Source organism: Phaethon aethereus, assembly GCF_964289735.1.
Source record: "Phaethon aethereus genome assembly, chromosome: 2".
NCBI classification, from domain to species: Eukaryota; Metazoa; Chordata; class Aves; order Phaethontiformes; family Phaethontidae; genus Phaethon; species Phaethon aethereus.
In genome coordinates, this window is record NC_138582.1 from 7,944,611 (window position 1) to 7,967,083 (window position 22,473).

General features: G+C 40.6%; 1 protein-coding gene across 1 annotated transcript in view; it reads right to left on the bottom strand.

The window, feature by feature from the left end:
- The window catches only part of KHDRBS3 (KH RNA binding domain containing, signal transduction associated 3), a gene marked incomplete at its 3' end in the record, with an annotated part of 98,470 nt that extends 76,450 nt beyond the window's left edge, over nt 1-22,020 (bottom strand). The window contains exon 1 of the mRNA XM_082014971.1: nt 21,825-22,020. Coding sequence (XP_081871097.1) covers nt 21,825-21,912 — 88 coding nt within the window. The 5' untranslated portion in view covers nt 21,913-22,020. The remainder of the gene's footprint in view (nt 1-21,824) is intronic.
- Nucleotides 22,021-22,473: the final 453 nt, after the last annotated feature.

Below are 22,473 nucleotides of genomic sequence, written 5' to 3' on the forward strand. Positions count from 1 at the left end.
CAGAACTACAAGCCAGGATTCCAGCTCCCTCCGCTAAGCCAATACAAATACTTGTGTTTAATGTACAAAGCAATGCTCCGTATTTGTCAGTAGTAAATCAATATAATCAATGTAATATCAAATGTCAAACCCAAACAAACATTTACTGCTTTTGTCCTTAATACAATGTTTCCAAAACACAAGATCAGGAGAAACAGGAACCAGGTAAATTTGACTGCAAATCCTTAAAAAACATTCTACTTTTTTTCCTTATCAGACACCCTATTAAATCCAAATCATTTCATATTAATTTTTTCTACTTCAGATGGAAGAACAAGAATCCAAGGCTCAAATTCTAGAACATTCAGATGATCATAGCTTCAGGAAGCATAGGGGGTTGACAGAACTGCACTGCAATTTCACTAGAAATCATTTCCACATTAATTTTGAATAAGAATATTTTAAGAATAACATAATCCTGTATAAATACTCCTAAATAATGTTTGAATGAAATACACTAAAGAGGTTTGGGAAATTACTAACACAATACAACAGCAGCAGCACATTTTGCTTTATTTGGACAATTCAAATTTTATTAACTTGTAGCTAAGAGAAAGAAAGATTAAGATTTAGACCAAGCTACCCAAACAAGTCTGTTATACAACTGCTGAAGCATGTCCCAACAACAACAGTATTTCTCAGTAAGTTCTCAAAACTTCTTAGTTTACGTACTAAAAACACACCATCTCCAGTTCAGAAAGCTCTTAAATCAAATTGAAGACTGTGGAAGTATCTTTATACACTTTCCCTGTCCTTTTACTTCTTGAAAAAGTCTCTGCTGTTGACCATTGCTGAAGATACAACACTGAGCTAGATGGGTATCTGGTCTAAGAGTACTTTGGTTCTTCATGGTCCCACATTAAAAAAAAAAATCAGTAAAAACGACGGTACTCTACAAAACCAGATTTTGGTTTACTAGTTTGCCTTTTATAAAGATTTCCTTTAAGGAACACAGTCAAGCTTTGATGAGATACAAGCTGCCAGAGAAGGAGGGAGATTCCAAGTCAGTTGTAACAGAATTTCAGGATAAAACCAGTTTTTCCCTTAATGGAGGAAATAACATTGACACTGTATCTGTTGTTTCCTCAAATTTTCTACATCTTTCCAGTGCAGAGTATCGGTAAGTACTTGTGAAACTGTACTGCGATTAAAATCTTACTGGAGAATTTTATAAGTGGTATGAAGCATTTCAGAAGGCACATTGTAAACTCACCAATTCTGAAAAGACTGGCAGTTAGAACTTTTGCACTGAAGCGAAGTCCTAGTAAGACTGCTAAGCTAGGTGTTGATCTAATGCTCACAGTCCTTCCATGACTAGTTCTGATAAATCTGAAGTGCAGTAATGTAGGATGAACCCAACAATAGTTCTAATTCTGATGATGTTGAGCGCTTAATCTCATTATTGTCATAGTAAAGTGTTCTCTACTGTGCTGCAGATGATATATCTCTTACACTGGACTCTTATTCCCTCGCCCACTAATGAGGCGATTAAAACTTGTCTGAGAATACTTCTCAAAAAAATTATTTCTTATCCTTTCAGATAAAAATGCTACTGCACAACATGAACTTGAACTAGAATCAACACACTAAGGTTTTAATACATTTCAAAAAGCTTTCTGAAATAAACCCCACAGGTTTCCTGAAAGCAGCCTCTAAGTGACCTACTACTCAACTCTCCCCATCTTCTTGATCAGTATGAAGCTGGATGACCCTCCCAATTTTTTACACTAGATAGAAGAGGTAAACTTAGCCTCCTGCTTTTGAGTGTCTTAAGATGCCTGGACTAGTCTAGCCAGCTTTCAAACAGTTTCTGTGCATATATTCACAAAAGGTGAAGAATTCCTCAGTTTGAGTTTTATGTAGCATCCCAATCCCCCAGGAAAAAAAACACACAGGAGAGCAACAACTAAACAACTTCTCATAAGTAAACGCTTATGAGAAGCGTTTAGTTGTTGCTCTCCTGTGAAGATGAGACAAAATATCACATTTTCCACCCACAAGATTTTTCCAAAGCAAATACCCATTCATGTATCTTCATGAAAAAGGCAAATTAAAGAAGTAATCAAGCAAATAACCTCAGAAAACTTACAATAAGGGAGTTAAATATATGTGGAACAGCTACATCTAGATCCACCCTGAATGAGTCTAAACGACTCCAATAAAAAATGCAATAAAATTTTCAATTTTTAACGCAGCTGCTCTGTTACTGCACTCATCCCCATTCCTCTATGAACTTCAGAAAACTCCACCTATCCTCCTCAGCCATCATTTTGAAGCTTTAAAAAAAACTTTTTAAATCACAAATTTAACCTCCACAGTCAGTCCTAATTCTGAACTGGCCTAAGTAGTAATACATTAAGAGCATGAACTGTGCAAAAGAAAAACAGGAATTTGTTTCAAATGCGTATTACAGTAGTTGAATTCAGAATAACCGTCTTTTATATGCCACCTTAACTTTGTGGAAGCAACTGAATTAATTTAATTGTAATTTCTAATTAGATCAGTGGTTCATGCTAGAATGATGTCTACAACATTCAGCATACTCAAATTAATAATAATATCCCTGTTGGAGGACTTAAACCAACCTTTATTTAAATTGCATTCACAGGCATTGTAAGTTCTATTTTACAGTCTAAGTAATACTGTCTGCACTGATCTTAAAATACATTTCAGTCACCACTATGACAAATATTTTGAATAGGCCTTTTCATTTAAGCAATTCAAAACTAATTGAACACCTATTACCTTCACATCAAAAATGCCTCCACTAAAATCTGTTCAGACTGATTAATATTAGCAATAAAGTAGGAAGTACAGTAGAAGCTGTCAAAAGTAACATCTAAGATATTAACAGATGTTCAGTCAGTATTGCTCAGGAAAAAAACAAGGCATAAACATAGGCTTCAGTCCCATATAGCCACCCTACTCCACTGAAAATTACTATTTAGCTCATTGTGAAGAGAGTTTCCGAACTCATTAGAGTCCTAAAATTTCCTACATTATTTACCTACTGTTGACAACTTTCCTCAAACATGAATGTTTTTTACCTTAGCAAGGTCAGGAATCCACTAACTGCAAGAAATACCAACTTCTTTGTTCCGTAACTTAAAAATAAAAAAATTCCAAAAGCAACCTAAAACATACATGTGGAAAAAAAATACCCCATGTCCTACTCTCAAGTTCTTCAAACTTGGATGCTTCATCCTTATCAGGACAAAAAACGCTTGACTTCCATGTTACTCCCTGCTTCAGGAACACCTAACCTTGCTGCCTAAGTATTGGCAAGAGCACTGCTTTTTGTCTGCTCGGAGCAGAAGACTGGACCTTCAGATGTTTCTTGAAGCCTCAGACTCCATGAGCCTTCCTATAAGTAGACAGTGTCTGAAAACCTTACCATCTTGGTTTTACCTACTGTATCTACTGTGCATTAGTCTACAGGTAATGCAATTCCCTTTCCTTAAATACTTTTTTGTGCTTCCATATGACAGCATAAGTAGCCCACAAGCCCCAAAGGCAAAGCTCTGGAAGCCCTCTAAACTAGGTAGATGGCATGGCAGGAACAAAATGGAGGACTTAGTATTACGTGATCTTTATGTTTAGAAGACATTTCTTATGAAACTTTAAACATCAGGCTAAAGTAGTTCCCTCAAAATCAGCATGTGCAAACACGATTTGCAGTATAGATATAAGTTTACTTTGGTCGTAGATTTCAAATGTAAAGCCATGACTTATTTCAGAAGGGAATCCAACACACAGCTCATCTTATACTACTTGGGGCATAGGGCTTAGACAAAATGAAATTAATATTTTGTATCAAGAGTCCTCACAAAAAGGTGTTCCATCTTTTTCATGTATATTTATGAACACGATCAGGTAGCCCTTACACAAGGCTTAGATTGTCATCTTGGCGAGTCATCAAGAAGGGTCTCTATCCTTCCTTCCTTATTATGTACATGGCACTATTCAGTGAACTTTCTGTGATTCCTTTAACAACTTTCAGAAGGAAAAGCATAATTCAGATCTCATTTAAAAAATGGATATGACCTGCAGCTCCTAACATGAATATATCACATTTTAAACTACTGCTAAGTTGAAACACTAGCCATAGCACATCCAGTTATTGAACTCTAAAGCAGACAGACTTGAGCACTATTAAAGACAACATTTAAAGCTTTTTAGGGCACTGGCAAAGACAGTCTAAAAATCTGCCAACAGATTCAAACAAACCACATTTAATACTGGATGACACCTACACTACCAAAACACTTCGTGGGGTATCTTCCATCCCCATATTTTGTATAATTGATAGGTACACAAATAAGTGTTATTACTGTTCACCTAGTATTACTGAAGTTTTATGTAGCCATCAGAAAGACAAAGCAGTGTTATCTTCCCTACTTCTCTAAAAATCACTTTTATCAACTCAACAGCTTTGCCCACAGCCTCCATCCCAATTGACAGAAGGCCAGGGTACAGCTTCACACTCTAGCAACCCATAATTCAGTAATGTGTCACATCCTATTGGTAAATCCTAATAAAACATAATTCATACCCATAAGTCACATTTTACTTGAAATAATCACTAAACCAGATATTTCAGGAAACATCCACAAGCACTGAGGGAGCTGGCTCATGTCACTGACAAGCTGCTCTGTTTTTGAAAGGTCACAGTCATCAGGGAACATTCTTGATGACAAGCAAAGCAAGTATCAGTCTTGTCTTCAAGAGCAAAGAGGAGGATCTGTGGAACAACAAGATGGCAAGACTCACCTTGATCCCTTGGAAGGTGATGCAGTAAACAGCCCTGGAAAAACATCTCCGAGCTTATGAAGGACAAGGTGACTATGAGTAGTCTGCATGGGATTTATGACAGCTAAGTCATGCCATACCAAACTCAGCCTTCACCAATGAGTACTTCTGCATCAACAATATGAGTACCTCCACAGATGAGACAAAAGCAGCTGATGTTGTCCACCTCATCCATAGTAGGGCTTTTGATATTGTCTCCCATACCATCCCCCTGAAAACTGAGGTGGTACAGGCTAGAGAAATGGACAGCAAGGTGGATTGCAAAATGACCTGCCTGGCTCAAAGGGTTGTGATTAGTGGCATCACATCCAGTCCAGCTGGGGGCCAGACCCTTGTGGTGTGTCCAAGGGCCAATACTATGTAACATCAATGACCTGGATGATGGGGCAGAGTGCAGCTTCAGCAAGTTGACAGATGACAGAAAACTGGGAAAAGCAATTCAAATACCATAAGGCTGTGAAGACACCAAGTACCTTGACAAGCTGGAGAAATGGGCAGACAGGAATCTCATTTAGTTCAAAGGGAAGTGCAAAGTCCAGTACCTGTGGAGGAATAACCCCATGCACCAGAACAGAACTGACTCTCCAAAGCAGCTTTGGAGAACGGGACTGGGAGTCCTAACAAGCTGAGCACTAGCCAGGAATGCATGCTTGCAAAGGCCACCATCAGCCTGGGCTGCACTAGACCACCACTGGCAGCACTTTGAAGGATGTGATCCTTCCCCTCTACTCAGCACTGGTGCAAGTTTTAGCAAGCTGCTCATTTGATTTCTACAGTTTTGCCAAAGAGTTTCAAAAAGATTTTTTAAAGGCAAGATGTTCCATCTTTCTAAAAAAAATACTAGTTCTAGTGAATTCTGCCTCTACCCCAAGATTTATTTCTCATTAAATACTGTAGCCCAGAAAGCCATGATTTATTACCTTTTATTGCTATTTGTTATAGGATTATATATGCTCAAGCACTCCAGAGAACAGATTCGGGCAGATCCAGTGTACTGCAGTCCATTGTGTCCGCTCTCCACAGCACCACAGTTACTCTGCTCGGCATGGCTGAACGTGTACATACTCTTCCAAAGTTACACATCTCTTCCCACCACTTCAACCACCACACAGTCTAAAATACATTTCCTGCCCAATAAAAACTTGTCATTGTTCATATTTCACAGTGTTAGGAAAAGGAGCAGAGATGAGATCGCAAGTACCTGTAACATGTCTGAATCCTTATAGTGAATTCAGCAAAACTCAGCACCAGGCACCATTAGGACTTGGAAAACTCATATCCACTGGATCCCACATAACAATTACCAACAAGCATCATCTCATTCTTACTAGATAGATTGAGAAAAACATCTATACATTCTGTGACACTGCACTGGTCAAGTGAACTAGGAAAGCAAATGCTACCACTGCTTTGGAGCCTGTAAAAAATTACCTATTGCAAACAGTATAGGCTGGAGTAACCCATGTGCGTATCTGTTGATTCAACCCTACTGTTCATAGTTTTCATAGCTTGTTGATTCCAACCCAAGTTTCCTGGTCCTTTGATGTAAATTGCTCTGAGATTCCTGAGGCTTCTTGCCTGCAACTTTGTTTACTAAAGCAGAAACTATTGATGTGCAAGTAAGATGCATGAAAAGGTAAACTTGTACCAAAGGAACGTCCAACCACGGGTGAATGCGAAGGGACATAACATCATGGATGGGTTGTATTTCAACCCGTAGAACAAGAATATGGCTCAAGAACTTGCAAAATGCTTTCATATTACTTATGAAAAAGGTAACAACCCAAAGATCCTAAAGCATTGGTGTATTCTGGTCCACAGATGTATGAAACAAACCTAAGTTAGCTGGTGCATGTAGAAGAAAGGGGACTAATTCCAGCACACCACTCTGCATTACTGTAACACACCTCTAATCCTTTCAAAGGCCATTATGCCCACTGCCAGCAGGTAAGAGGCAAAACGCTACTTTTGATACAATTATTGCAGGCAATACTTCTATTATTTGTCACCCATTGCAGTCCTTGGCTGCAGTAACATAGCTTGGCAGGAAACACATGCAAAGGCAGCGCTTCAACATAAACTGGATGTTAAAAATTCTTAGCATCCAAGTTAAAAATTAACTAGCAGGATAACATTAATTACTATCCCTTCCACATGCTCAACAGCAGGTGAATCTAACTATTTTTTCTGTGTATGAAGATACATATTACACTGAATTAAGCAGAATGATACCACATTCAATTGCTTCCATATATTATTCCATTAATGTATTCTCATAAAGTCAGTTGAATCACTTCATGGAATTTTAGACCAAGATCATTACCTAGAAGTGTGATAAACCTTGAAAGTCCAGCTCATTTACAGCTTCCAGCTGCAACTCATAAGGGAAGGAGCTAACATCTCAGCCAACAGACCAGTTTCTCCAGGAAAGAAGCAAGAGGTAAGTCTGCAATAAGCCTGTTCTCTGTAGGACCATGTGCTTATCCATAGGGCACCTTCACTGAGGAAAGCAATCTTCCAACTTACATCATCTGTCAACTTTTTTTCCTTAAACTAGTATTTCTACCATTCACCTAAATATGGAGAATTGAGTAGTGTTCCATTAAGAAAAAATGAGACCTTCATGATTTATACCTGCGTAAGTATCTGAAGTAACTACCAGCTTACACCAGTAAGCTTTTGCTGAGACATACCTTGTAAAGCAAGTCAAAATATGCTACAGTTTTAGTAGCATTTATGGTATGGTTTTACATGCCATAGGAAACAGCTCTGAATTATATTTACCTAAACAAAGTGCCTTCATGTTTAGCTTAAGTAAAACCAAACAGTTCCTTCTGAGTAAGTCGTATTTTGGGTTGGTAAGTCGTATTTCGGCATCTTTCTTCAGTAAAAAGTATTTTAAAAGCCCAAGTTCAAGTTTCTTTCCAGTAGACACAGTTATGCTACAGCTATAAGAAGCTGAATACCTGCATGAAATTGCATACAGCTACTCAGCAGCCAACATATTGCAAATTCATTTGTCTTAAAGTTCTTTTGAAGACAGTTTAAAATCAAATGCTTATACAGAAGTGGAAAATGTGATGCCTCAGTTTTCCTGCAGTTTTGGAAGCCACATTATCTCGTGTAGTTATGTGGTGAATTAATTTTAGAAATTTTACTGGTTTAGTTTTAACCCAGCCCCTTTCAAAATTCCAGCTTTCACTGAACACTACAATTTCTTCCCAGTGATGACTGGGTGTTACCAATTTTCTTATGGGAGTAATTTCTATATTTACTATTTTAAATATCAGGTTTCAGTACATTTCTACAGATTTTACATAGAATAATCAACTAGTAGAAAGTGTCACATGCACAAGGCAGCCATCTCTAAGCGCAGTGGAACAATTCACAGCCAGGGAAGCACAACTACATCCGAGGTGAGACTGCAAACCCAAAAATGAACTGGTCATACCGATCAGTAGTGCTGGGAAAATGCAGAAGCTGCTACTAACCAGACACCTGCCCTGCTTGTCCCCCTCTTGCCTTCATAATCTCATATATTCTAATTTCTGCTCCTTCATCACTTCTGTCTGCCAAGAAACAGTAAGAAAAAGTGTCAGCGCCAAGAACCTGAGGTGCTGTTACTTCTTGGTTCAGTGATGTTTCAATTGCTTCCACATTGGAAAGGAAGATTTGATATTCCACTTTCCAAAAGTATAGAATAAAGTTACCTTCTAGATGTGGCAGAGGACAAAGTGGATGCATTTAAAAAAAATGCAGCTAAGAAATTCAGAGTCTGGGTGCCCAAAGGATGAAGGACAGCTGAGACAGCAATAACAATTAATATGGTAGATTGTTCTATCACTCCTTGCTACTAAGGACAGGCAAAGCATTAAGTGCATTTGGGAAGAACAACACACAAACACAGTCATAATGGGTACTTATGGTCTCATAAGTCTTCCTAAAGACTGGTTCATGTGTACATTAAGTTTCAAATCTCACTTCCCCTTCTTGATTTGTTGATTTACAAGCAAGTATAGGAATGACTTACCTAGTTACAAACAGAATAACCACCTAAAATGCTGAAATGTGCTACTTCACATAAACCCAAGAAATAAAGGTGCTTAACTGAACGGAAAAAGATCTGACGGTCTACTAATAATAAATCTGGAAAGAACATTTAACAAGGGAGAAGTTACACTCTTCCTTAAGCCACCAGGAGAAATACAGGCACAAATGCCTCTACCAAATTTGACATGAGGATTTCAAAACTCAATCATCAGTGTTTCAAAGCAAGAAAATACCAGAAATACTAGAATGAGTCTGTTGAATATAAATGGCACTACGTTCAAGATAGTTCTTTTTTGCAGTATCCCTTTCTGAAGCAACACACAACTAATTTAACAGGTTTCTATTCCAATTTACTATAGCTGTATCTTAATGGGAACATAACACTAAATTATCAGAAAGAGCTAGGAATGAGGAACAGCATTTTTTTCCCCCCACTAAATTCATACAGCTTTTATTTTACCCTTGCATAATAACTATCTATTGGCAGTACTTCTTGACAAGAAGCAAGGGATTAACTATGTAGCTGGCCAGGAGCATCTATTCTCTTTAATCTATTTTTCTGAAGGGGCCATCTGCTCTTATTCCTTCATTTCATGGCCTAGCTTGAAATTGCATTCACTATTCTGTTAGTATTTCAATTAGTTACATGTAAAAATTTCTCCCATGTCAGAATAGCTGTCTAGAGGATGAAATACTGTAAGGTGAAGAGGGAAAAGCGGTTATTACCAAAAGCTGATTGACTATAACTGACACAGCTCAAATAGCTAATTAGTCATCAAGAAAATGAAGGGAAAATAATGCTCTAACATTTGTTTTATTACACCACAGCTTGACATCCTTTACTGGCAAGTGTGTACAGCCCTGTTTTAAGGTGCCAAATCTGAATAAAAGGACTGTGTTTGTCTTCTGTGTTCTCCACACTCAGCTCTTTACAGATGACTCTGCAGAAAAGCTTCAAGTCTTCAACAACAGCACCAAAACCTTCCCAATGAGGTAACCAAAAATACCTCACACAAATGCTGACAAGACATACCTACATGATTAGCATGATTTGCACAGACTGACAAATGAGTAGTTCTGAAAAAATTACTCATTACAAACTACAGGTTTGAGCTCTAGCCAGGTATTACTCTAAAACAATAATATTAAGTTAAGCAAAGTATTCTGGAAGTCCTGTACAGAAGTAAAACTACAATTCTACATCCTACTTCATGCAGGTGGGAAATAAAAGTACTTCTGATTTATTTTTTTCTATTCATTGGACTGTTTTCCCAAACAGAAAGACCAAGCAACAGGCTGTCCAGCAAGCTGAATAAAATCATAGAGCAGTTTGGGTTGGAAGGGACCTTTTAAGGTCATCTAGTCCAACCTCCCTGCAATGAGCAGGGACATCTTCAACTAGATCAAGGTGCTCAGAGCCCCGTCCAACCTGACATTGAACAGTTCCAAGGATGGGGCATCTACCATCTCTCGGAGCAACCTGTGCCAGTGTCTCCACCCTCACTGTGAAAAATTTCTTCCTTATACCCAGTCTAAATACACCCTCCCAGTCTAAAACCATCACCCCTTCCCCTATTGCAACAGGCCCCACTGAAAAGTCTGTCCCCATCCTTCTCTTAAGTCCCCTTTGAGTACTGGAAGGCTGCAAAAAGGTCTCCCTGGAGCCTCCTCTTCTCCAGGCTGAACAACCCCAACTCTCTCAGCCTGTCCTCACAGAGCTGTTCCATCCCTCTGATCATTTCTGTGGCCTCCTCTGGCCCCGCTCCAACAGGTCCATGTCTTTCCTGTGCTGAGGGCTCCAGAGCTGGACGCTGCACTGCAGGTGGGGTCTCCCCAGAGCAGAGGAGCAGAATCCCCTCCCTCGCCCTGCTGGCCACACTGCTTTGGGTGCAGCTAGGATACAGTTGGCCTTCTGGGCTGTGAGCGCACATTGCCAGCTCATGTCCAGCTTCTCATCCCGCAGGACCCCCAAGTCCTTGTTGGCAGGGCTGCTCTCAATCCCTTCATCCCCCAGCCTGTACTGATACTGGGGGCTGCTCCGACACAGGACCCCGCACTTGGCCTTGCCTGAGGTTCACATGGGCCCATGCCTCAAGCTTGTCCAAGTCCCTCTGGATGGCATCCTGTTCCTCAGGCGTGCCAACCGCACCACTCAGCTTGGTGTCATTTGCAAACTTGCTGCGGGTGCACTCAATCCCACTGTCTATATCATTGATGAAGATTATTAAAGAGTACTGGTCCCAGTATAGACCCCTGAGGAACACCACTCATCATCGGTCTCCATCTGGACATTGAACCATTGACCACTACCCTCTGGATGCAACTGTCCAGAGTACTTTAGTTAGTGCCTACTGTCACTAACTTGTCAACATGACCTTCATGCAAGCCATGATAACAGGTAGCCTTCTATCTTGGACAACCAGTCATTGAAAGCTTTGGTCATTGCTTTGATCACATTGACAAAAATAGGTCCTCGAGGACCTACAAGCTACTCAGAGGCAGAAAATACATTATGTTAGCATAATGGTATGTATATCGTAGAAGTCTAAATAAACTATGATCTACTGGTTAAGAAAGCAAATCACATCCATTTTCCTCCATCAGGGCATGAAGTTAAAAAGGATAATTTGTTTAGAGCTCTTCACAGATCTGATCTCTCAGCCTGCTACTTGCCACTTATGTGATAATGAAATACACATCAGCATTTTTTAATTAACCTTATACTGAACTATATGAACTATTACTTAGTGTTCCAAACCAGGCCTATTATTTCAGGAGAATTGTAAATTCTGTACGTGCATCTCTGAACAAATGATTTATAAATGACATTATGGTAGTTTCCCTGCACTCTCCATTTAATCAGCTGATAACAATGTATTCTAAGAGCTTTGAGTTTAAATGTCTAGGAAAGTATTTCTTTTAAAACTGCATTCAACACTTATCAAATTGGACTGACAGCAGTCTTACTAGTTAAAGCATACGTCAAGAGAACAGCACAGGCCAAAGCTATTTCAGCTCCCATCCACATGCCAATTGTGTTTGAAACCCTGTATCAGAGATAAGGTAGTTCTATTACAACCACAACATTCAGCCTATATTTGAGCCTAAGCTTGTGATCAAGGTATGAGCAATAAAGACAAATACCTATAAGATGGCAGAGCAGAAAGATGTGACCAATGCTAATTTCAAACAGGCCATTTACTAATTAAAGCCTTTGTACCTTGAGCATCAACTTTTTATATTGACATAGTGAAGCTGTGCGAAAAAATGGTTCTCTAAGCACTGAAGTGTCAGTAAACCAAATATTGGCTTTCAGGAGGGACCTGCGTTTTAATAAACATAAAGTCATAGCATAGTTTGGGGTGGAAGGGACCTTAAAGGTCATCTAGTCCCTGCTCCTTGCAGGGGTGTTGGACATCTTCAAATGGATCAGGTTGCTCAGAGCCCCGTCCAACCTGACCTGGAATGTTGCCAGGGATGGGGCATCGACAACCTCTCTGGGCAATCTGTGCCAGTGTTTCACCACCCTCATTGTGAAAAGTTTCTTCCTTAGATCTAGTCTAAATCTACCTTCTTTTTAGTTAAAAAACAATAACCCCTTGTCCTACTGTAACAGGCTCTGCTAAAACATCTGTCCCCATCTTTCTTATAAGCCCCCTTGAAGTACTGGAAGGCTGCAAGAAGGTCTCCCCAGAGCCTTACTGCAGACAGAATGCATCAGGCCACAAGAGTTAGTGACAAGCAAACACTGATGGCACCCAGAACTCATGTGCGGCTCCCAGCTTTCCTTAGGAAGGGTGACCCCCCCTTCCCTTTCCCAACAATCCCACCTGCCTGGGTAGCCCCAGTAAGGCTGGAACAGCTGCGTGCCAGCACTGCAGGTACGGGACTGTGCTGTCATGCTGAAAACACAGGCTGCATTGTATTTTCATTAATGCCAAAAAATGGTCTATAAAGTCCTTCAGAAAGAGCTCCCCACAGAATTAAAAACTGCATGATGATTCTCTAATACTTCATGACCTACTGCTAATACAGTGGAGTTTCCTGACACAGAGATAGCATCCAAAAACCTTCCTGGCAAGAGAAGTCTTCAAAATTTCAGCATCACTATATTTAAGGTGCTCTATAAGTATCCTAGAAGAAAACCCTTTGTGGAACACTTTTGCTCTTTGTAAAGTGTGCTCATATTAATACTTCGTAATTTCCTGAGAACCCCAAATTCACAGGAAATAAGGCTGGAAGAAATCTTAAAAGGTCATTAATTCCCTCACAAGCATTTTATATGGCTACACTTATGTCACTCTTGACATTTGTTTCACATGGTATTAACAGGCTTTGGTGAAGACTTCAAGCGCCTGCAGCAAAAGTGTCTTAAGAACAGATACAGTAAGCTTTAAAGACACAATAAATCTGTTGTATGTTTTTATACAGTGGGCCAATAAAAACCTAATCATTTTTCCAGACCATGGATGCATGGTATAATAAAAAGATCACAGGTATATGGTAAGTGAAAAGAATCTTTAAGACCAATTTGTATTACACAAGACAAAAAGGACTACAGTAGTCCTTTCCAGTCTCAAGATCTAGGACTAAGGTGCCACATTTCACCTTGCAGACTCTGTCTACTCAGCCTAGGGTACCACTAGGACATCTTCAGAAAAGCAGCAAGAGTTACCTGGAGCTAAAGGTATCACTGCAACCTACCTGCTGTGAAGCCACAAGCGAAGCGGATTAGCTCCTCCACACACAGACAGGGTTTAAATGAAGAAACTGAGTCAAACCGTTAGTAAGAAACTGTTTCACTTTGAGAAACTCTTCCACTACTAAAAAAGTTGTGAAGAAATCCTGTAAGGAAGGCAAAAACCTCCATTGTGACATACCTTTTTCCCTTGAAATTAGGGCTTCTTGGTCTTAAAAGGCTGGCTCAAAGTGGTCATGAAACAGTCAGATAATTCATGAAGTGACACACCACTTGTGTCAACCTGACACACCAGGTTTCTGAGCTTCCATGAGTGTACGAATGGACCAAGAACATTGTACTCAAACTGTGCAAGGGCAAGTCTAGAATAGAAAAAAATCTGTTTTCCTTCAAACTCAGGGAGGAGTACAGGGTGTAGTTAAGCATAACAAAAAGCCATGAAGGAACCAAGCAGACATGGTGGACCTTAGTGCTTTTCACTTTTGTAAGAGCGCAATCTATCATTTAAGATTCCTTTGGAGCTGGGCAGTAGAGAAAAGGGTGATTTTTTACTTCTCTGGTTTACCCTGGAGTGTGTCACTCCATTCTGCATACAAAGGAGCACATCATTTCTGCTTGGTAGCAGGAGAAAGACAACATGAAAAAGAGCAGATGCTCAGTATCTGAGGATTAAGGAGACGGGGGAGCAGAAACCAGGCTGCTGACCAGAGATGCATCAGGACAGGTGCTTCACCACCACCTCTAGTTAATGAGGACACAGATCAAAAGGAGCCAGTAACGAAAACATCTGTCCCTTATTACAGAAAAGGAAGTGAAAGGAAAAACAGCTGCATTAAACACAGTCCTTCCATTTCTACATCTTTTAAAAACATCAGTATTATCTCAAAGCAGCAGGAAAAAACTGGCTGAAAACATCTAATTTTTTTTCTTTTAAACACGTCTGCTTTCCAGAGGACTGTTGCTGGATAATCGGAGGCAGTAAGAGACTACAGATGCATTTACTCCCCAAGCATTCAGTAAACACAGCAGCACTGTCAGAGCAACAGAAGCAATTTTGACTTCTTCCTAGATGCTTTATCTTGTCCGTGGAAAGGCATCTTCCCCTACTGACTATTCCTTTTATACAACCCAAATGGATTAACAGTTGAAGAAAATCAGTAAATTCTCAAAGGATTTGCAACTTCAGATTTTCACTGTCACTACATTATACCAAGATCAATACAGCAGGAGTTGTTGTAACAAATTTTCTTTTCGATTAAGTGCAAGAACAATAGGTTTACTGAAATGATTTCTAATCTTTTAGGTTTCCAATTACTTTGTCAAGAAATTCTTCCTAGAAAATAAAGACCTATAAAAGAACACCTATATAGGCCAAAAAAGTGAAAGATTTACCAACTACAAGAATTAAACTGACATTTGTTTGCTGCCTTGCAACTTTGCTCCTGTTGAGCTGCTAGCTGAAGCCAAAAGCCTGATAAACATGTCAAATAAGAAATGGAAGGCAGCCAGCAAAACAGCAACTGGAAATGCAGAATAGGAAGGAAAGAAAACCATCTAACTTTACAGTTTCTTATTAATTTTACCTTGACAATGAAGTAAAATCATGAAAGACTACAACACAAAACAAAAGAACAGTAAGTGATAAATATGACAAAGTTGAGTTCTAGCAAAGGAATATTTTAAGATGGGATAAATGCACAGAGTAAAACAGTCACTGCTCAGCTGTTGAGACACTCAAAAAGACAGCTTTCCCAGCTTAACAAAAAAAAGTTGCTTCATTCCACCTCTCCAGGTGGAATTGCTACTCTTAAATTTGCTCCTTGTCATAAATAGCCAGTCTACACCTACTGTATATCCCAAGTCATTGACAGTTCAGTAAAGAGCCTAACAATTTAGTTGAGATCAAGTGTCCAGCAATGCATCTCATTTGGAATCAAAGTTCTCAAGAGATGCAAAATCTACCAGTTCTTGTATTTGATTTAGAGTTAATCATCTATTGCTAAAGCACTGTGATTTATTTTTTCATTTTGCACTTTTTTGGCCAGACATTTCATCATCAGTTTAAAGGGCCTCTTAGCACCTTTATCTCCACGAAGCTATTGAGGCACTCAAGCCACATGTTTAATGATCATTTTCAAACCAGACTAACAAGAAGCCTACAAACCTTCTCAAATGTGCAAAGCACTGTTTTTTTCCATGATCTTCTTGAAGATTAAGACACACGGACTTCCGTACCTAGAATGTCACAAGAAAATTAAATTCCCTAGTCTGTATGCCCTTATGGCCTTAGCTTAAGGCCATAAAGATTAATTTCCTAGCTAGTGATGCACTTGGAACTCACACCAAATAGCAATATATGGCTCTTAAGTCATTCCCAGAACCACTGCCTGCCCTACCACGCAGCTCCCATTGCGCAGGCGAGACTTGCCTGGCCAGGTCTCAGGGGTCGATAGCCCCACTTTATCAAAATACTCCACTTCACCCAGTATAAACATCCTGCCCTTCATTTATTATTTGAAAAATGGTATTAATAATGTAAACATTAAGCTTGCAAGATTCCTGCAGAGCTCAACTAAGAACAGTCAGTTAATTCACCATAAAATATTAGGTGTGTCAGTTACCAGTTAATCCGTTTAAACATGCTTTCTACTGAAACTGCTAAATACTAATTAACAAGTCATGCAGTACCACACTGAATACTTCACAGAGGCTACTCAACTCTGAACTTTGATACCCAATTATTTCAAAGCAAAGCGCATCCTAAATTCTTTTGTCTTCTAATTACACTTGGAAGTTGGGGGGGCAGAACTCAGAGGGCAGAAAGGTCACATACATGGAATTTAAGTGCATGCAAGTTAAGCCAGACAAGCCACAGGCCAGAACCGCCATTCAGTGCTGTGACCCTCCTTCTCATTTCTCCAGTAAATAAGTACTCAGGAGGTTACAGTTTTAATTTGCATGGCTGGTGTCGAAAAGGATCGAAAGTGACAAACCATGTCGGTTTAAATTTGAAACCTTTACATTCGATCTCTCTCATTGACCGCCAAAGTAAGTCTGCAAGTGAATCAGAAGTCAGCTTTAGACTAACTGGGGTCACCGGTGAGCGGCTGCAGGCTGGAGTCACCCTCCGAGCCCGTGAGCCTGGGGTGAGGTTCGTATGATTATCTTCAGCTGCATTCCACAGCAGCCCTCTTCACACAACTGGGACACCTGATAAATCACTTCTCCAGCCTGAAGAGACCAAGACTGGAATCTCATTGTTGAGAAGGCCTATGACTTTCCCAATACAGCTTCTCTGCAGTAAAACCAGAGCCAACCGTTACAAAAACGGTTGTTCTGCTGTTCTGAAGCGTTACTGAACAACGAAGGCTGGGACAATCTGAAATACCCCTTCGTCACTCCAAGTCTTACAGCTTTTCATCCTGTTTCAAAAAGCTAGAAATAGAACCTAAGTCAGCCTTCCCTGGTTTTATGGTGCTACCATCACACCATATCCATTCCGTATTACCATCACCTAAATTTCTCATTGCATTGAGCCCAACAAATAAATAATTCTACCTGCACATTTTCACAGACTTGTTTTGAAGTCTTATTACTAGAAGACAAGAGAATTTCTGTCTTTCATAGAGGTTAACTAGAAAGAAAAGTGACTTGCTGTCTGGAAAAAAAAAATCTTTTTCTGAAGGGCATATTACAAAACGTACTATTTTATTCAAATTAATAGGGTGCTCCAAGTAATCCTAAAACCCAGTCAGCTTTCTTCAGCTGTATTTGCTTTACAAAATGCCTACAACCTTCATAAAATGTTTTGCCAGCCTCTAGGAGCAGGACACTTGATTGAGACTACAATGAGAAATAAAGGACAGTCTGAGGTTAAACAGCAACGGAGCATATTTTACACCATCAGGGGATAGGAACGAACAGCACCACGCGTGTCTGTTCCATGCCATGAGACTCTCGTCCTCAGAGGACAGCGAATGACTCGGTAGCAAACTGATTATTTCTATCTACAAGATATCTATGTCACATCACTATACATAATCAAATAAGTCCTTTAGAATTGTGAAAAATTAGAATTCTATTTGTGAAAAATTAAAGGAAATCCTTGCTAACCACCTAGAAGTCCTTGCATCTCAAGACATATTTATTCAAAATCAATAACAAGTATGAAACCTTAATTTATAAGGACCTACTTCAGATGTTTTTACAAAGCTATCCCTTACCTGCTAAAAAATCAGTTAATATTGTCCACAACGCAGAAAATCAGTACACTTTTCCTCACACTCCATTCTCCCTATATTTAGGGAGGTACTGGTCTCTTTATCGGACTTCTACTCCTAAAATTTGACACAGGAACCAGCAAAGCCTCTGCTGATCTCTATTAGACATGACTCAGTAAAGTCATTCAACACGCAGCTGGCACATACAGCCATCTACTGATAGGAAGGCTTGTTATTCCTGTACATCATCTTGTTGACAATAAAGGTAGCCTCACCAATTTAAGACCACAAATCATTACCAGTAGCCAAAATGAGCTTGTAAAGAAGAATTCCACAGGTACAGTGTACAGAGAAGTAAAAGCTGTCTTTCAGCAATGGCACCAGGACCCATTCCCAGAGGATTTCAGCTGCCCTAACTTGGATTACAGGGTCCTGTCCACCTATACAAACCAAACAAGTGCCAGTTACCTATTTGAATGTCTCTGTTATAAAACATGTCTGGTATCAACATGTTTTATTTACAGTTAGCTTCTTCCATCTTCAATTTCACATACTTTAGCCACCATTCACAAAATACTTGTCAAGAATCAATATTATGCAGAGATGTGAAAGAAGATAAGTAAAAAATAACTCTTCCCTTACAGATCTTCCAGTATTTTTACAGCATCACCCATTAAGTCATGGCAATCAACATTACACTTGCACATTTACCAACATGCAAACCCAAGTCAGCCTTCAAAAACAAAGGTCTCAAAAAAAGGTGAAGTAAAGCTGCTCAGTGCTTTGCAATGATAAACACAAAGAACTAGCTGGATTTCAGAACAAGCATCACTTTCACATACAAAACTTGTGCAGATTTTGCATAAAGATGAGCACCTGTGAGCTTTAAATAGGAAAAATACAAAAACAAGAGTTTAGTACATGTGTATTTTCATAGAGCCTCATCATTCCCAAGGTTCTTCAATTACAAACTTGTTATAAGATGACAATAATGTTCCAGTTCCCTTTGTCTAGTACCAGCTGCAAATTAATCCTATTAGCACAGTCACCTTACTACACATGCAAAATAAGCCTACTTCCAATCTATAACATGTTTAAAGGTAAGAATATCCCCTTTTTAGGAAGGCTTAATGACCAAGTACACAAGCAAGTCATCTTAATTAGAGCAAAGGATATAGTCTAGTCTCCTGCAAAAGATTCCTACTGTCCTAAAATTTAAGCAGCAGCTGAATGTTTCAATGACTGTTCAAAGCAAAATTTAAAGCAACGTATCTTATATTTGACTTGTCTCTTTGGGACACAAATACTTGAGCAGAGTTTTCAACACAAAAAATCAGCACTTGTGTACTACGCAGGAACAATTAAGGATACTGATCTTTTATTTTAAGGCTTTCAAGATGCTCAAAACAAGGTTTTATTAGGGCAAGAGGAGATGCTGTCATTGCTTAATTCTGAAATACAGATTAATAATACTGCTCAGGAAAGTATTCTTGCAGCATCCTAGTTATCTCCACATGGTTCTTTTCAACCCAAAGGCTACCCTGGAACTCAAAGCATGCCAAGCTCCACTTTTTTCCTGTATTATTTAAAAGTATGTCATTTCTCTGTACCCAAATTATAATTTGTAATTATAAGCATAATATGAAAATGTGTCCACTTCCATTTGAGAACTATAATTAACAGATTTTGGAAGTCTAGACACAGGACTTTTCCCTAGAAACCAAATTTCAACATGGTTAGAAATTTGTTAGCAATTTGGCTCCTGTCTAAGCAGTACACACACTTCAATTTCTTTAGCACCTCGGAAGGATTTGCTAGTTCAGCCATACAATCCTTACAAATCAATCTCGAGTTTCTGAAGAAGGTTGGCTGATCCACAGTATTTCAGTTTAAGTAAATACAGATAGTAAATATAATACTATTAGATATCAAAATGCTATTACACAATTAAGCAATGCTATTACACAATTAAGCTGGTTATTTTAAGCATTTAAAACCTTTGCTAAGACATTCTCACACATACCTGGAAGAAGCCAAACTAAGAAACATGTTTCATTAAGCTGAAAAGCTAAACAAACCCAGGTTAAAAAAAATTAGACAAGCCGCTTCATCTGCCTGCTCACTGAACTATCGTAGAAAGAACTCAGTGGACCTGACGTACAAAGTACAAGCCACAAGCACTGCACACACATTTCCACTAATAGTTGCCTTCATTTAACTGCACAGAATTGTTACAATTGAGAAGAAAAAACCCAGTCACTGATAAAGTCAGTGTCATGACAAGATGGGTTTGTAAAACATTTCTCCCATTTCGCACTTCTGTTATACAGTCTCTACCTTATTTCATTCTTTGGTGACTACAGCTGCCTGGAATATCTATTTTACACAGACATTACACAAATTTGCATTTTAAACTACAGTTAGCCAGCTGAGTGTCACCATGCTTAATCTTTTTTTTTACCTGTCTCGAACATGTGAAATACTTCAGATTTAACACAAGGCTTCACTTTCAAAGCAGGAAAAAAAATCTGGGGACTTGCTGGAATAAAGAGGTTGGATCCATGTCTATCTATATTATTTTTTTCACTGACCATATCATTTATTTTTGGAGCTGAAAGTATGCATGCAGATACCATGTATTACATGACAAAAGCAGCCAGAAGTTTCTGTCCTCCAATTTCTCATTTCAATGAGAACCCCCAAAAACTATCATAGTCCCCAAAAAGTCACAATCTTGATAACACCAACCATGTCTACCTCCATAAACGCTGTTTGTAAAATAGTAAATCACATACTTCTGTAACTTCCTAAAATAATTTACATATGAAATAGGATCCTTGCTTCACCATCTGTAAAGGAACTTCACTAATTTGCATCCTTAAACTCGCAGCCATCAAGCTAAATTAAGAAGTTTATTTACAGCAAACAATACAAATACCTATAACCATAACTCTCCTCCCACCATCAACAGTGGCATTTTTTAGAAATTCAAAATTAGGAGAAATATGCAAGATACCAACTATCCAAGGACAGGCATCTATATATCACATGGCATATGCAGTCCACAGCTGAACCTGTGACAGCCGCTCCCAACTCCGGAATATTTCAGACAATAGCTGATTCTGCTTCTGATTTAGATGGGCATTCACCCTCCATTACCCATCAAAACCTACAACAACGCCCTGATAGGAGCCACATTGATTTAGCCCTAGTCCTGTTATAGGAAGCACACTAGCACGGCTTTGTAATCACTTCGACTGAAGCCAAAGGCTGTTAATAAATTATATTAGAAGATCAGTTCTTAACTTACTCCACTTGCCATCCCAAGCACCGTACCAACTGCGTGTCTCTACAGAGCTGTACTTCAAAGTCACCTGTATGTCCAAATTTACGTGAAACCGTAATCATAAGTCTCACAGAATTGCTTTTCTATTCAGCGGAGTATTATTGAAACAGAGAGCTAGCGCTTTAAAGTGTATCTGACACGGGAAGGGGTAGGCATCATTTAATATTCGGAGTTATGTAACTGCAAAAGAAAAGATACTTCTGGGTTTTTAAAAGAGTCACCCAAATGTATTGTTGGTTCCTTAGTATTTTAGCTACAGAGCTATAAGTTCCTGGGAAATGACATGGGTGCGAGGCTCCTTTCTGGGAAGGCTCACACGCATGTAAACACAATAAGCTACTGACTCTTCAGACACACGTTAGAACAGGGTACAACGGGAAAACCTGTGAGGGTTTTAGTCGACCTGAAGCCCAAACCGCTTGGCTGGGAAGGGTGCTCATACCCAAGCCGCGAACGATCGCGCCTCCGCCACGGCTAAAGCTCTGCCCGCCGGGGCGGCCCCCCGGCGCCTGGCGAGGGGGGCGGGAGCCGCTGAACACACCAACAAAAAACCCCAAACACGCCAAGAAAAGTTAAACCCCTCACTGAGCATCCTCGGCGGCCGGCACCTCCGGCTCATCCCCACGGCGGGACGAAGCGGCCCCGCTCCGCCGGCCCTCACCTTGGTTGACCAGCCGCAGGGCGTGGGTGAAGGACGGGTCCAGCGAGTCCTTCTCCGCCATCAGCTCGGGCAGGTACTTCTCGTCCATGGCGGCGGCGGCCCGGCGCGGCAACGGAGCCGGGGCGCCGGCTGCCCCCGCAGGGAAGCGGGTCCGAGTCCCAGGCGGCGGTAAATCCTCGGAGGCAACGCTTCTCCCCGGCCGCCTCCCGCCCGAGGCTGCGGGGACGCATCCAGAGGGACGCGCCGCAAGCCCCCGGCCGGGAGCGGGGAGGGCAGGGGCGCGGGCCGGGGGGGGGGGACGCCCCCCCTCAGCGGGCGAGGGGCGCGGAGAAATCCCGCTGCGGAGGCGCACGGGTGGCTGTGGGAGAGGGAAGGAGGGCGAGACGCGGCCCGGGGAGACGCTGACCCACGCGGGACGGGCCCCCTCGGCCTCAGCACACGCGCGCGTGGAAGAAAAGGGGAGACCGTGCGGCAGCCGGCGCAGAAAACACCTCCAGCGGCACTGCGCCGACTGCGCGGGGGAGCGCCCCGCGCCTGCCCTAAATACCCCCTCTGAGGCCACGCCCCTAACTGCCCAGAAGCCTCGCCCCCTGCCCGCCGAGCCCCGCCCCGAGCCACTGCCCCGCCCCCCTGCTCCTCCCGACGGGCG